At 40.4% G+C, this 15,809-nt stretch overlaps 1 protein-coding gene across 3 annotated transcripts in view; it reads right to left on the bottom strand.

The window, feature by feature from the left end:
• The window catches only part of SPEN (spen family transcriptional repressor), a 99,888-nt gene that overhangs the window by 60,059 nt on the left and 24,020 nt on the right, over positions 1 to 15,809 (bottom strand). Inside the window, exons 2-3 of one of the 3 annotated variants that reach the window (XM_031664676.1) lie at positions 8,728 to 9,048; positions 5,195 to 5,671 (exon numbers count right to left, since the gene is read on the bottom strand). In XM_031664676.1, the coding sequence (XP_031520536.1) occupies positions 5,195 to 5,671; positions 8,728 to 9,048 (798 nt within the window). The other 2 variants (XM_031664677.1, XM_031664679.1) reach the window with 2 other exon arrangements.

The raw sequence follows: 15,809 nt of genomic DNA, 5'->3' as shown, positions 1-15,809 counted from the left end.
CGCCTGTAATCCCAGCACTCTGGGAGGCCAAGGCAGGCGGATCACCTGAGGTCAGGAGTTCGAGATCAGCCTGGGCAACACGGTGAAACCCTGTCTCTACTAAAAATAAAAAATTAGCCAGGCATGGTGGCACATGCCTGTAATCAATCCCAGCTGCTCGGGAAGCTGAGGCAGGAGAATCGCTTGAACCTGGGAGGTGGAGGATGCGGTGAGCTGAGATTGCGCCATTGCGCTCCAGCCTGGGCAACAAGAGTAAATCTCCATCTCACCAAAAAATAAATAAATAAATAAATAAATGGCAAAAACTTTTAGCTATCTACATCAATTTTGCTTTATCCTTAATGCTAACTAAGAACTGTATCTAAGTATTTCAACTACTTATTGGACATGTATTCTGAGAAAGGCAATAGGTTCTGTGATATGCATTAAGGTCACTCAGTCTTGTTCTTTCATATCACCAGAAAGTTCATTCTGTTTTTTACACATCAGGATAATCTGATTCTTAATACAATGTCTCTCCCACCTATTCCAAATTTTCCTTCTCTGAGGTACCAGGAGTAGGAAAAACAGAGATTATGAATAAGTCACCAGTTGCCTTTCTAAAGCAGAGATCTCAACAAGCTATCTCCTTTCTTAAATATTTTAATGGCCCTCTCTGCATACAGAATAAAACCTGAAAGTTAGGCATTGTGGCTCACACCTGTAATCCTAGCACTTGGGAGGCAGAGGAGGAAGATCGTTTGAATCCAGGAGCTCGAGACCACCCTGGACAACAAAGTGAGACTTCTTCTCTACGAAAAATTTAAAAATTATCAAGGTGTGAATGATGTGCACCTATAATCCCAGCTACCCAGGAGACTGAGGCAAGAGGATGGTATGAGCCCAGGAGCTATGACTGTATCACTGCACTCCAGCAGCGTGGGCAACACAGCAGGATTCTGTCTCTCAAAAAAAAAAAAATCATTACCACAGTTAAACCATTCTAAATTATCTGCTGTGCTCAAAACATTCTTCCATCTCAGGTTGTTTCTTCTGCCCACAGTGTTACCTGTCTAGCCTAATCCTCCTCTCTTCTTGTTGAAGTACTGCATATCCTTCATAGCCTAACCAAATGCTACCTATCAGGTCCTCCCAGCAGTCAAAAGATTTATCTCACTGTTCTTTTTATGTATAGATACAAAAGCTATCATTGGCCAGGCGCAGTGGCTCACGCCTATAATCCCAGCACTTTGGGAAGCTGAGGTGGGTGGATTACTTGAGGTCAGGAGTTCGAGACCAGCCTAGCCAACATAGTGAAACCCCTGTCTCTACTAAAAAATACAAATACTAGCCAGGCATGGTGGCAGTGCCTGTAATCCCAGCTCCTCAGGAGGCTGAGTCAAGAGAATCGCTTGAACTCGAAAGGCAGAGGTTGAAGTAAGCTAAGATCGCGCCACTGTACTCCAGCCTGGGTGAGAATGAAACTCTGTCTTAAAAAAAAAAAAAAAAGCTGTAATTACATAAAATTTGTCACATCAGTGAGATTAGAAGGAATCAATAAATTAATGAATGAGATTCAAGTAACTCACTAAAAGCAACGTGTAAATATAGGGTTGAAATCTGTTAGCTCTAGAAAATATGACTATATATGAAATGAAACCAATAACCTAAGTAAATGCTCTATAATCTCTCAAAAGGAAAAAAAAAAATAGTGATCTATAAAAAGGAAGAATCTACACACATAAGAAAGGGGGAACAGAGCAAGAATCTCTCAATGATTCTTCCCCAAGTCCATGGTAAGAAGGTGACTTCAACCAGCAGATTTCAGGATCCCTTACTTCCTTGTCAGGTATGGTCCTACAGTGCAAATCAGAGGGAAATAAAACATACAAGAGCCTAAATCTGGCCTTTTAGGTGGAAATTCCAATTTTTTAAATACTGGCAATAATTTAAAACACTATACAAGATGAATTAAATTTGTCTGCTGGGCCGGGCGCAGTGGCTCACACCTGTAATCCCAGGACTTTGGGAGGCGAGGCAGGCGGATTGCGAGGTCAGGAGATCGAGACCATCCTGGCTAACACAGTGAAACCTCGTCTCTACTAAAAATACAAAAAATTAGCCAGGTGTGGTGGCGGGCGCCTGTAGTCCCAGCTACTCAGGAGGCTGAGGTGGGAGAATGGCATGAACCTCCGAGGCAGAGCTTGCAGTGAGCCGAGATCATGCCACTGCACTCCAGCCTGGGCAACAGAGCAAGACTCCTCCTCAAAAAAAAAAAAAAAGAAAAGAAAAGAAATTTTGTCTGCTGGTCAGATGTCAAACCTCTAGGTTGTAGCCTTTGGTATATAAATGAATACATCTAGCTACCCTAACGTGATAAAATAATCACCAAAAATTCCCTTTCTCACTAACTTTTTTATTGTAATTTAGTCCACAGGCAGATTTTCTAAGTGCATCTACCCTTCTAGCAGTTATCTTTCTGAGTGCAAATATTTAGAAGCATAGAACCACTTTTTTTTTTTTTTTTAATTACATGAACAGGGATTAAGCTCCATCAAATTCATCAGATCGCCTCTGGGTTCAAGCTTCTGAGCCTACAAGTCTGAGGGCGGATCCATTATACTCCCATCAAAGTATAATGCTACTCTGAAGGCATCATTCTCCTCTAGCCATCTCAGCTCACTGCAACCTCCGCCTCCTGGGCTCAAGCGATTCTCCTGCCTCAGCCTACTGAGTAGCAGGAATTACAAGCATCCACCACCACCCCCAGCTAATTTTTGTATTTTTAGTAGAGACGGGGCTTTACCATTGACCAGACTGGTCTCGAACTCCTGACCTCAAGTGATTTACCCACCTCAGCCTCCCAATGTGCTGGAATTACAGGCGTGAGCCACTTTGCCCAGGCTCAACACCTTCTCTTTTCTTTTTTTTTTTTTTTTTTGAGACAGAGTCTCATCTCTGTCACCCAGGCTGGAGTGCAGGGGCTTGCCTCCCAAATTCAAGCAATTCCCCTGTCTCAGCCTCCTGAGTAACTGGGATTACAGGTATGGCCACCACGCCTGGCTAATTTTTGTACTTTTAGTAGAGGCAGGGTTCCACCATGTTGGCCAGGCTGGTCTCAAACTCCTGACCTCAGGTGATCCACCTGCCTTAGCCTCCCAAAGTGCTGGGATTACAGGTGTGAGCCATCACGCCCAGTGCCTCAACACCTTTTCAATAAGTTTTGATCCAATGGAATGCAGTCGCAGCTTTTTAATGAGGTAGGTTTGTGGAAAATGACAAAAACTTGAGTATTTTAGACAATTCTATGCAGAAAATAAGTGGAAAAACAAGATTTTATAATTAGCTTATATGGTTCAAATGAATTTCATCTATCATTTATCTAGACAGCATACCAAATAAAAGCAAAAGAGTTTTCATCCATGTCACAGGGCTTGAGAGCTGAGCACAGAACGCGACTTTCCTGACTTCCTAAACTATATGCTCGTTTCATTTTAATATGCAAAATCTTCCAGAATGTTTGAATTATATCTAGATAGGCAGACGGATAAACAAAATGTTTTCACTTATTATTTTGAATAAGAAAATTTAGGAAGCCTAAAAATAGCCATTCAACTACATGACCATTTGCTTAATTTTAAGCAGGCAAAAGAAAAGTAATCTGAGCCTTTTGATCAAGTCAAAGAATTTGACTGTAAATTTTAAATATATACCACCTAAACTGAAAAGTAGGTCATATGGGTTTAACAAATTGAATAGCAGCATTTTTTTAAACATATACTAGGTATCAAAGTAAGCATTTTACATGAAGTTTTCATTTTAATTTTCACAATAACTTTATTAAGGTCCTTATTAAAAATGAGAAAGCTTAGCCAGGCACGGTAGCTCACGCCGGTAATCCCAACACTCTAGGAGGCCAAGGCAAGTGGATCACCTGAGGTCAGGAGTTAGAGACCAACCTGGCCAACACAGTGAAACCCCGTCTCTACTAAAAATACAAAAATTGGCTGGGCATGGTGGTGGGCGCCTGCAATCTCAGCTACTTGGGAGGCTGAGGCAGGAGACTCACTTGAACCCAGGAGGTGGAGGATGCAGTGAGCCAAAATCACACCATTGCACTCCAGCCTAGGTGACAAGAGTGAGACTCCATCTCAAAAAAAAGGAAAGCTGAGACCTGAAGAACGTAAATAACTTATCCCAGATTACTTAAAGGATAATCTATACCATATACCTAGATCTGTGATTTCAAAATCCATATAACTCGGTTTGAAGCTAAGTTTCTTATTAAGATTACCTTTAACTTGCTATTTTTGCTTTTCGAATAAAACTCCTTGGTTGGGCACTCTGGCTCATGCCTGTAATCCCCGCAATTTGAGAGACAGAGGAGGGCAAATCACTGGAGGTGAGGAGTTCAAGAACAGCCTGGCCAACATGGCAAAACCTCATCTTTACTAAAAATACAAAATTAGCCAGGCGTGGTGGCACATGTTTGTAATCCCAGCTACTTGGAAGGCTGAGGCAGGAGGACTGCTGGAACCCAGGGGGCAGAGGTTGCCATGAGCTGAGATTGCACCACCGCACTCCAGCCTTGGTGACAGAGCGAGACTCTATCTTTAAAAAATAATTATTATTATTTGTAGTAAGAAATTCTCAACTAGTGAGATCAGTTTAGAGAACAGTAAAGTTACAACCTGCATTCAAAGGAAGCTTTTCTACTTGAGTTTATAAATTGGTTACCATCCTGATGTTAAAATTAGCTAAAATTTGTTCATAAGTTGATTTAGTCATTGATAATAAATGTGTCAACAATATATTTCACCAATACATATTTAATCAGCTTTTACAAATCTTCAAAATAATAGAAATAAATTGGTATTATACACCTACAAAATTAAAAATGTTAAAGAGATACCATATTTTCAGTGTCACAAGATTTGCCTTGCACAGCTAGAGTCACCACCTCCCTTCCTCTCTGATCATTTAATTTTAATATTGTGCATCTGGAGGATAAAATAGCACTTTGCAAATCATCACTTAACTTCAAGTACTTAGAACAGTTAATTCAATAGCCACATGCCAGTTTCTTTACTGATTACATACATATATGATCCAAGATTACTTTAAAAAATAATACTATGCTGAAACCATTCCCACTGATTGTTGAGAATTTGTTTAAAGCTAGCTCATCTGTTATAACAAAAGGCTGTTAACCTACCTGTCACTGCTGGTACTACTGCTGCTGCTGATTGAATCACTACTGGAGGATCTACTTCTAGAGCCGCTGCCGCTAGGGGACCTTGTGGGTCTAGACGCTTGGCTAGCCAGTCTCTGAGGAGACTGATTTCTAGACTGGGATGAATGTGGTGACCGACTCCTGCTGTGCTGGTAATTCCGCTCTGGCCTTCTGCCTCGTACCTCCCGGGTAATATCATCCCTGTAGATATCCCTGTGTACCACACTCGGCAGTGTAAACTGCTCGCGAGCCCTAGGTTCATATCGGGGGTCATGAGCATCAAAGCGATTTGGACTTCGACTCCGAGAAGCATAATAGAGCCCATGTTGTAAAGTCCGCTCTCGAGGATCTCTATAGTAATCCTGATCGTAATGTCTTGTCCGATCAAATCCTCCCGTCCCCCGTTCATGGTGTCCATAGGCACTATGTTCATAAGCACGCTCCCTGTTATCTGAAGCCCTGCATTTAGGAGGGGGAAAAATATTTAATCAGAAAGGAGCAAGCAAAACTAAAAGCAAGTCATGCAAACATTCACTTCAGCATTGTCTTTGTCTTTGCAACTGGTCATTTTCTAAACAGCATTAACCTACTTAGTAAGCAAACGCTAACAAGCTTAACATTTTACTTGACTCCAAAAATTATTTTCACAGCTGAGGAATCATTGTTTTCATTGTATATTGGGCTTTCATGACTAGTGTTCTGCAGCTCAGTTGCTCACTTTATTAGAGATTTTCTGACTTGCATACATAAATATACAATCTCCTTTTCATGTTAACGGAACAAGAGGAGACTATTTTAATAATATGAAAGTTTTTACACTTTCATCTGATTAAAGTATATACCAAATTTTATTTATTCACAAATTTCTTTTAGGCCACATTTCCATGCTATGTTTTAACTCAGACATGAAAGCCCTGCTGCAGCGCATGTCTCAACAGTAGGAAGGACTTTCAAGAAGTCCAGAAAAAATTTTCTAAGTTTAACTGTTTCATTAAGTTTTGACTGCTTGGATAATTATAAAAAATTACTAGACTACATGAACTAGACTACACAGACTGCACAGAGGTACCCAATTACATTTAATACTAAAAATAGAATCTCAAAAAAAACCACTTCAAATATCAAAATATTAGGTTACCATATGCTACGCTACGTAAATTTAACTAAAAATAAAAATTACTCCTGTGTCATCAAATTCCAAATGACTTTAAAAATGACTATTCCATGATTCAATTTCTTAATGTATACACTTAATGGCTGCAGGAAATACATTCTTTTAGCTTTTAGCTATACTCAAATTGCCTGTGATGAAATTAGGCAACATTAGGAACTACAAGATATTCTAAGGTCGCTATTAGCAAAATAACTTAATTTAAAAAATCATTTAGTAGGATGTGAATATCTGTCAACCTAAAAAGTACAAAACATGTCGCATGTGCAATTACACACATGCAATTATATGTTAATATTAAAAACTAATTATAATCCTAAAAAGAAATCATAAGTTCTCTACTTTTGTAGAGAACTAGAACTCAGCTCCTAAAAGACCATTTCACTTGAGTTTCTCTTCAACCCATCTCTGGATCTATCTTCTATCAAAAGGGATTAAGGAATCATGAAACATAAAGAATTAGAATCTCTCCAATGAAGAGTATCTGGCAAAATATTGTAACAATTAATACTAGATCCCCAGTACATACTTAGACTCCAGGTCTCTCCACTAATACTCATTTTCACCCATCATTTCTCTTAGTAGCAACCCCACCTTCCTAGGCTTAGTTTAGCTTTTCTGCTGCTATCGTGAAAAACTGGCATGATAAACATTCTATATCTTTCCTACTTAAATGTATTAAATGAGTTTCTCTTTTATTTACTACAGTTTCGAAATTTTTGTATTTCAATGTCTAACAAATAAGAGGGTTTCCTTTGAGACTTAAGAGAAAATGCCATAAATAATTAATTTAGCACCCTATCAAATGTTAATCAGTGAAAGCCATTATTAATGATTTAACAGAAGCAATAGGCAAAAAAGTTCCAGGACAATTACTGCTACAGCTGCTATTTTATAAATATGCAACGTTTTTATTCATTAAGAAGATACAGAAGGCAGGCACAAGAGCTAGCAGAGCTGAAATCTAATGGCTATTCTCTGATTCACTATTAGTACTAAATACTTCTAGAGTTAGTGGGGGAAAAAAGAGAGTTTGACTTGGGTTAGGAGAGGGGCTAATATACACAGGTCAGGACATACCAACCTTTTCCAAGTGTGGAAACACGACCTATAATCCCAATTAAATCTAGGGAGAGAATTGTGAACATAACTTCCCCAATTTTGGCCCCTCTTATGGGGGTAATCCACCTTCTTAATGGGCAAGGGTGTCAAATGATATTTAGATGAACCACAAGAAAAAAAAAATCTTAGTGACCAGACAAAATAATTCCACTGGAAGCAAGTAGTCCCAGACAAACTGTAACTCTCAAACCCCCAGACTTCTTTCTTGAGATAGTAGACAATTAGAAATTTATCCACATTCATAAATATTTCCAGCCCTAAGTATGAATCAGGCAGCTGGCAGAAGAGGAAATATCCTCTACAATTCCAACAAATGAGGAAGGCACAGTTGCTCGCCAATAGTTCACTTTTGTAGCCATCCAGCCCAGTCAATTTTGATTGCTGTATCCACAACTGATCATCACCATGTGTTCAAAGCTAAAGTACCTTTAATTGGACAGCAACTTGCTTAAGAAATGATATAGTAATCCTCTTTCCCTGGGCTAGTGGAATCTTGACAGCATGACATCCCATATATCCCAGCAATTAGAAAAGAATAGCTATATTCCAGGATTTAGGAAACGTCCATCATTTTAATTTTTCCCCATTCCATCAAAGAGTGTAATTCCAACAATACAGAAATTGTGTAGATCCAAAATGGAAAAATCAAGCATTGCCTTCTCTCTTCTTCATCCAAGTACACATTTCCATGTTAAAGTATTGTTTGTAGAATCCAAGTGGTTGAATCATTATGGTCTGCTAGATTATTTTGTGACAATCCAATTTGTTTGTACATTTTATGTAGTGAAAATGGAGAGGCAGATATCAACTTCTAAAAGAATCTGTAGGCTCTAATATTCCAGAAATATTCCATATAGTATGAACACAAAAGCCAAATAGCTCCATCAGGTAGAAGGGATATATCCAAGGAAGGACTTAACATTATCCAAGAGAAGGAATAATTAATTCTAGAAGACAGGTAACTCCAAAAATGATGCTTCCATAGGAAATCTTCCATCACATTATATCTCAGGAACAGATATCCAATCAGCTGCAGGAAATATCCTCTATGATTCCATAAGATACCAGCCATTGGGATAGAAATCACTTCCGTTTCCAACCCAAAATAGGAAACTTTGAGAATGCCCAAAACTTTAAATCCGTCTGGGGCCCCTAAATATGAGTTTCTGTTTCTCACCATATCAAATACAAAATACCTGCCTACAGAAACCTTGGAACTTACCCATCAAGTCTCCGCTCATAACGTCCTTCTCGTGCATGAAGTGACGGTGGGGGACCATAAGCAGGCCCTCCACCACCTCCTCTGAACCCAGAAACCTCTCTACTACGAGATGCTATGGAAACTGTATCATCCAATCCCCGAGCAGCACTCGGGATGGTGCCTGGTTCATTATAATCCGTGCGTAGGTCTCTATCTCCCATTTTGTTGACCGAGTTGTGAGCTTTCTGTGCACTTTTGATGTCCACAAAATCCACAAAGGCAGCCACTCCTCCTTCAGATCCCCTCTTGGGGAGAATTTTGACACTTTCCACGCGGCCATATCTGGAAAAAATAAAGTCAACGTTATTGCTGCATATCAGTAATTTTCCAAAATGAGTTTTTAGACTTTTTTTTTTTTTTTTTTTTTGGACAATTTGCTTTATGTATGTAGGAGGGACGACCTGCAAAATGACTTTTCAAATGGATCTCTTTTACACTTACATTTTTCTCTCTGGGGAAAATATCTGCACCACATTATTACATTACTCTCATTTCTTTTTTCTTTTTTTTTTTTTGAGACGGAGTCTCGCTCTGTTGCCCAGGCTGGAGTGCAGTGGCACGATCTCGGCTCACTGTAAGTTCCGCCTCCCGGGTTCACCCCATTCTCCTGCCTCAGCCTCCCGAGTAGCTGGGACTACAGGCGCCCGCCACCACGTCTGGCTATTTTTTTTTTTTTTTTTGTATTTTTTAGTAGAGATGGGGTTTCACCGTGTTAGCCAGGATGGTCTCGATCTCCTGACCTCATGATCCGCCCGTCTTGGCCTCCTAAAGTGCTGGGATTACAGGCATGAGCCACCGTGCCCGGCCTACTCTCATTTCTTAAATATAATATTTACTAAACTCCCCTTCACCTTTTTACTTTTCTAGAACACTTAGCTGAAATGCACTTCCTTTTTTTGTTTTTTTTCCTTTTGAGACAGTGTCTCACTCTGTCACCCAGACTGGAGTGCACTTACTACAACCTCCGACTCCCAGGTTCAAGTAATTCTCGTGCCTCAGCCTCCCAAGAAGCTGGGATTACAGGCATGTGCCGCCACACCCAACTAATGTTTTTTTGTATTTTTAGTAGAGAGGGGGTTTCACCATGTTGCCCAGGCTGGTCTCGAACTCCTGACCTCAGGTGATCCGCTGCCTTGGCTTCCCAAAGTACTGGGATTACAGGTGTGAGCCACAGCACCAGGCCTTGAAACACACTTCTCAGAAGCTTTTAGAAATATTTATAGTCTAAAAAGGACTACTAAACCGAAGATAGAATCAAAGTAATTTAAAAATCTGTAAAACTTCCTATTAAAATAAAAACTATATATAGCTATTTTACAGATTTCATTTTCATTTTAACTTAATTCATTAAGTGACAATCATACTGGAAAACTGAAGTACTCAAACACTCCTTACTTAAAGGCAAAAATAAATCCAAATATTTTTGTGTCCATTTGCAAGTGATAGTCTAATTTTGATCTTTTTTTGAGACGGAGTCTCGCTCTGTTGCCAGGCTGGAGTGCAGTGGCACGATCTCAGCTCACTGCAACTTCCACCTCCTAGGTTCAAGCAATTTTCCTACCTCAGCCTCCCAAGTAGCTGGGACTACAGGCACGCACCACCATGCCCAGCTAATTTTTTGTATTTTTAGTAGAGACAGGGTTTCATCATGTTGGCCAGGATGGTCTCGATTTCTTGACCTCGTGATCCGCCTGCCTCGGCCTCCCAAAGTGTACCGTGACTCACACCTGTAATCCCAGCACTTTGGGAGGCCCATGCAGGTGGATCATTTGAGGTCAGGAGTTCGGGACCAACCTGGCCAATATGGTGAAACACCTGTCTCTACTAAAAATACAAAAATTAGCCAGGCATGTTGGCACACATCTGTAATTCCAGTTACTCAGGAGGCTGAGGTGGGGGAGGATCGCTGGAACCTGGGAGGTGGAGGTTGCAGTAAGTCGAGATCGCACCACTGCACTGCTGTCTGAGTGACAGAGCAAGACTCCATCTTAATTTATATAGATTAATAAATCTAAGAAAATCTTTTGATAGACCATACATTCTAATTTTTATTCCAAAAAAAGTGTACAATGTCTGTAAAGAAAAATTTTGAGATACTTGTTACATTTTGAAGCACATGAGAAATAAAATTTGTAATCACTAAAGAAAATCATGAAAATACCATAAGTTTCATTAGGAGTTAATACTTACAATTTTTTGTACTCGTAATTTGGCATTTTAGAAAGGCAGGCACAAGCGCTTTTAAATATAACACTTATTTTGCTGACAATCGACAGTCATAAGTTTACACTTCCTCTGAAGAAGCTGACTTTATCACAAACCAGAATTTTTCTTTTTTATATCCCCTAGCATGATTTAAGTTACCACCTCATACAAAGGAAACATAATCCTAAAACCAGTTTCATCAGGAAACTGAAATAGAAGTAATAAAACTATTTGGCACAAATTAATTTATTAAAATGTCCTTTTTCTCCCTTTACTGAGCAGCCCCCAAACCACCAGAATAGTTTCAGAGAGATCCCCAAAAAGGACCCTTTCAATTTAGAAAAAAAAAAAAACCGATAGGGATTGAAATAGTTCTTTCCACACAAACACAAAAAAATGCCATCCAATGTATTTGACAAAGGACTTGTATCTAGAACACAAGAAACCTTACAACTCTATCCATTTTTCTTTAAATGGGCAAAACATTTCAGCCAAAAAGATATACAGATGGCAGACAAGCACATGAGAAGATGCTCAAAATCTTTAGTAATTAAGGAAATACAAATCAAAACCACCATATGATACTATTTCAAGCTGGGCACAGTGGCTCACACCATAATCCCAGCACTCTGGGAGGCTGAGGCATGAAGAACACTTGAGCCCAGTAGTTTGAGACCTGCCTGGGCAACAAAGCAAGACCCTGACTCTATGAAGAAACAAAAAAAAAAAGTAGCTGGGCATGGTGGCATGTGCGCCTGTGGTCCAAGCAGCTGCTCAAGAGGCTGAAGCAGGTAGATCACCTGAGCCCATAAGTTCAAGGCTGCAGTGAGCCAAGATTGTGCTACAGCACTCCAGCCTAGGTGACAGACTAAGACTCTGTCTCAAAACAAAAACAAAAACAAGACATACTACTTCACACCCAAGATAATGGCTTTTCTTTTGAGTTGCAGCCTAGCTCTGTCACCCAGGCTAAAGTGCAGTGGCACGATCTCGGCTCACTGCAATCTCTGCCTCCCAGGTTCAAGCCATTCTCCTACCTCAGCCTCCTGAGTAGCTGGGATTATAGGCACCTGCCACCACGCTCAGCTCATTTTTGTATTTTTAGTAGAGACGGGTTTCACCATGTTGACCAGGCTGGTCTTGAACTCCTGACATTGTGATCCGCTCACCTCCGCCTCCCAAAGTGCTGGGATTACAAGTGTGAGCCACCTTGCCTGGCCAAGAATGGCTTTTTTTTTTTTTTTTTTTTTTGAGACGGAGTTTCACTCTTGTTGCCCAGGCTGAAGTGCAATGGATCAATCTCGGCACACTGTAACCTCTGCCTCCCGGGTTCAAGCAATTCTCCTACCTCAGCCTCCCAAGTAGCTCAGATTACAGGCATGTGCCACTACGCCCAGCTAATTTTTGGTATTTAGTAGAGACGGGGGGGTATCACCATGTTAGTCAGGCTGGTCTCAAACTCATGACCTCAGGTGATCCACCTACCTCAGCCTCCCAAAGTGCTGGGATTACAGGTTTGAGCCACCATGCCCAGCCATGGCTATATTTTTAAAACTCTAAAAAATGAAAAAAAAGTACATCCTTGCAAACACTTCTTTTCTGGTTTTTCATTTTTTTGTTTTTGGCTGGGCATGGAGGCGCGTGCCTGTAGTCCCAGCTACTCAGGAGGCTGAGGCAGGGGAATCGTTTGAACCCAGGAGATGGAGGTTGCAGTGAGCCAAGATCGCACCACTGTACTCCAGCCTGGTGACAGAGCAAGACTCCATCTAAAACAGAAAAAGAGAGAGAGAAATTTAAATCCTTATGCATAGCTGGTAGGCATGTAAAATGCTGCACAGTCCTGTGAAAAAGTCTGGCATTTTCTCAAAAAGTTAACCAGAGAATTACCATATGACTCAGCAATTTCAGTCCAAAGAAATGAAAATTGGGATTCAAACAAGTATGTGTCCACCAATGTTCAGTGCAGCACTATTCACAATAGGCAAAAGGGTGTAAACAACACAAATGGCCAGCAATGGATGAAGAGATAAAATGTGGAACACACATATAATGGAATATAAGATATTAAAAAGAAAGAGGTTCTGATAACACACTACAACATGAATAAAACCTTGAAAACATTACGCTACATGAAATAAGCTACATACAAAAGGACAAATAGTACATGATCCCACTTATATGAGGTATTTAGAACAGTCAAATTCGTAAAGAAAGTAGAACAGATTATCAGGACGTGGGAGAAAACAGGAATGGGAAGTTCTTGCTTAATAGGTAAAGTTTCTATATGGGATGATGAAAAAGTTCTGACTATAGTGATGATGGTTACACAACACTGTGAATGTACTTAATGACACTGAATTGTAAATTTTAAGTGATTAAAATAAATTTCATATTACATATCTTTTACTCCCCCAACATACACATATACACAGTTTATCACTAAACTCAAGTTCACATAGATTTTTCTCCTACTTAAAAAATAAAAAGAACAGAAAACAACAAAGAAGGAAGCAACAAATAACTTAGTCAAAGGACACAAATGTCTAAGTTTAAACTCTAAAGAGCTGAATGCAAAAGAAATACATATGGAATGAGGAACTAAATACTCAACGCAGGTAGGGCATGGTAGCTCACACCTGTAATCCTAGCACTTTGGGAGGCTGAAGCAGGAGGATCACTTGAGCTCGGGAGTTTGAGATCAGCATGGGCAACATGGAGAAACCTTGTCTCTACAAAAAATACAAACATTAGCCAGATGTGGTGGCATGTGCCTGCAGTCCTAGCCACCTGGAAGGCTGAGGTGGGAGAATGGCTTGAGATCAGGAGGCAGAGCTTGCAGTGAGCCCAGATCCCACCACTACGCTGTCCAGCCTGGGCGACAGAGCGAGACTCCGTCTCAAAAAAATAAATAAAAATAAAATTAAAATTAAAATTAAAGCATAGATGAATGCACACAGAACAAAAATCAAAGCATAATCCTTTCTTACAAAGGTGCGCTCACTGCTCATATCATTTTTGTATAAGGAAAGTACCTTTTGAAAACAAACCACAAATTTATCTCCAAATTTAACAAAGAGAACAAATCAACACTACTCTTTTACACTAAGAAGACTGGAAACTCCCAAATTTTAAATAAACAAAAAGGGCTGCTTAAATCTTCATATCCGTGAAAACTTAGCTGGTAAATATGATTTCCTGACTTTGTCTACTCTTTCCAAAACACCACATTTCCTTTAGTATTCGAGCATCCCTCCAGTATTTAAACTAAACCATTTACCTGACATTTATTAAGTAAAAAAGAACAAGAATAATCAAACCACAGTTAGATATATTTTCCTTTTTTTTATTAACAATATCAAGCCTTAGCTATAAGTTTCCAGAGAACCTGCCTATGCAATATTCTCCAGTAATAAGAATAAATATATCAGTTTCTAAAATAACATGGTCACTGGTTATGGTAATAAGCTAACTCATTTGTAGTTTTTATTTGGAAACAGGGAGCCCAGGCTGGAGTACAGTGGCCTGATCACAGCTCATTGTAGTCTCAACCTCCCGGACTCAAGTGACCATCCCACCTCAGCCTCCCTATCAGCTGGGACTACAGACGCACGACACCACACCCAGCTAATTTATTTTTAATACAGACAGGATCTCGCTGTGTTACCTAGGCTGATCTCAAACTCCTGAGCTCAAGTGATCCTCCCATCTCGGCCTCCCAAAGTACTGCGGTTACAGGTGTCAACCTGCAGTGGCACCCTGTCCTCATTTGTAACTTTTAAAGAATTAAGAAAACTGAAATTGGCCAGGCATGATGGTTCATGCCTGTAATCGCACCACTTTGGGAGGCTGAGGTGGGAGGATCACTTCAACTCAGGAGTTTGAGACCAGCCTGGGAAACATAACAAGACCCCGTATCTATTTAAAACAATTTTTTAAAGAAAATCAAAACCAGAGAGAAAATAAAGCTAAGAAATTCTACTTGAACGCTACACAGTGCAGTATAAAACAATGAGTTTGCCTGAAACAATTTTTAAAGACACTACTACATGGATCATGAGGTCAGGAGATCGAGACCATCCTGGCTAACACGGTGAAACTCCGTCTCTACTAAAACTACAAAAAATTAGCTGGGCTTGGTGGCAGGCGCCTGCAGTCCCAGCTACTCTGGAGGCTGAGGCAGGAGAATGGTGTGAACCCAGAAGGTGGAGCTTGCAGTGAGCCGAGATAGCGCCACTGCACTCCAGCCAGGCGACAGAACAAGACTTCGTCTCAAAAAAAAAAAAAAAAAAAGATACTAAACTGGTTATGTTTAAAAAATCTTCACAGCTAAGCATGGGGCTCATGCCTGTAATCCCTGTAATTTGGGAGGCCAAGGTAAGAGAATTCTTGAGCCTCACAGTTCGAGACTAGGCTGGGCAAATAGTGACACCCCAAAATAAATAAATAATTTTTTTAAAAAATTAGCTGGGTGGTGGTGTAGCCCAGCTACTTGGGAGGCTGAGGCAGGAGGATTGCTTGAGCCCAGGAACTTGAAGCTGCAGTGAGGCATTATTGTGCCACTGCACTCCAGTCTGGGCAATAGACCAAGACCATCTTTTTAAAAAAAAAAAAAAAAAATGCCAGGCGCGGTGGCTCAGGCCTGTAATCTCAGCACTTTGGGAGGCCGAGGCGGGCGGACCACCAGGTCAGGAAATGGAGACCATTCTGGCCAACATGGTGAAATCCCGTCTCTACTAAAACACACACACAGAAAAATTACCTGGGTGTGTTGGCATGCATCTGTAATCCCAGCTACTCGGGAGGCTGAGGTAGGGGAATCGCTTGAATCTGGGAGGCGG

The sequence above is a fragment of the Papio anubis genome, chromosome 1 (genome assembly GCF_008728515.1).
Source record: "Papio anubis isolate 15944 chromosome 1, Panubis1.0, whole genome shotgun sequence".
NCBI classification, from domain to species: Eukaryota; Metazoa; Chordata; class Mammalia; order Primates; family Cercopithecidae; genus Papio; species Papio anubis.
Note: the sequence above shows the minus strand (reverse complement) of the source record. Positions and strands in the feature narration are given on the sequence as shown.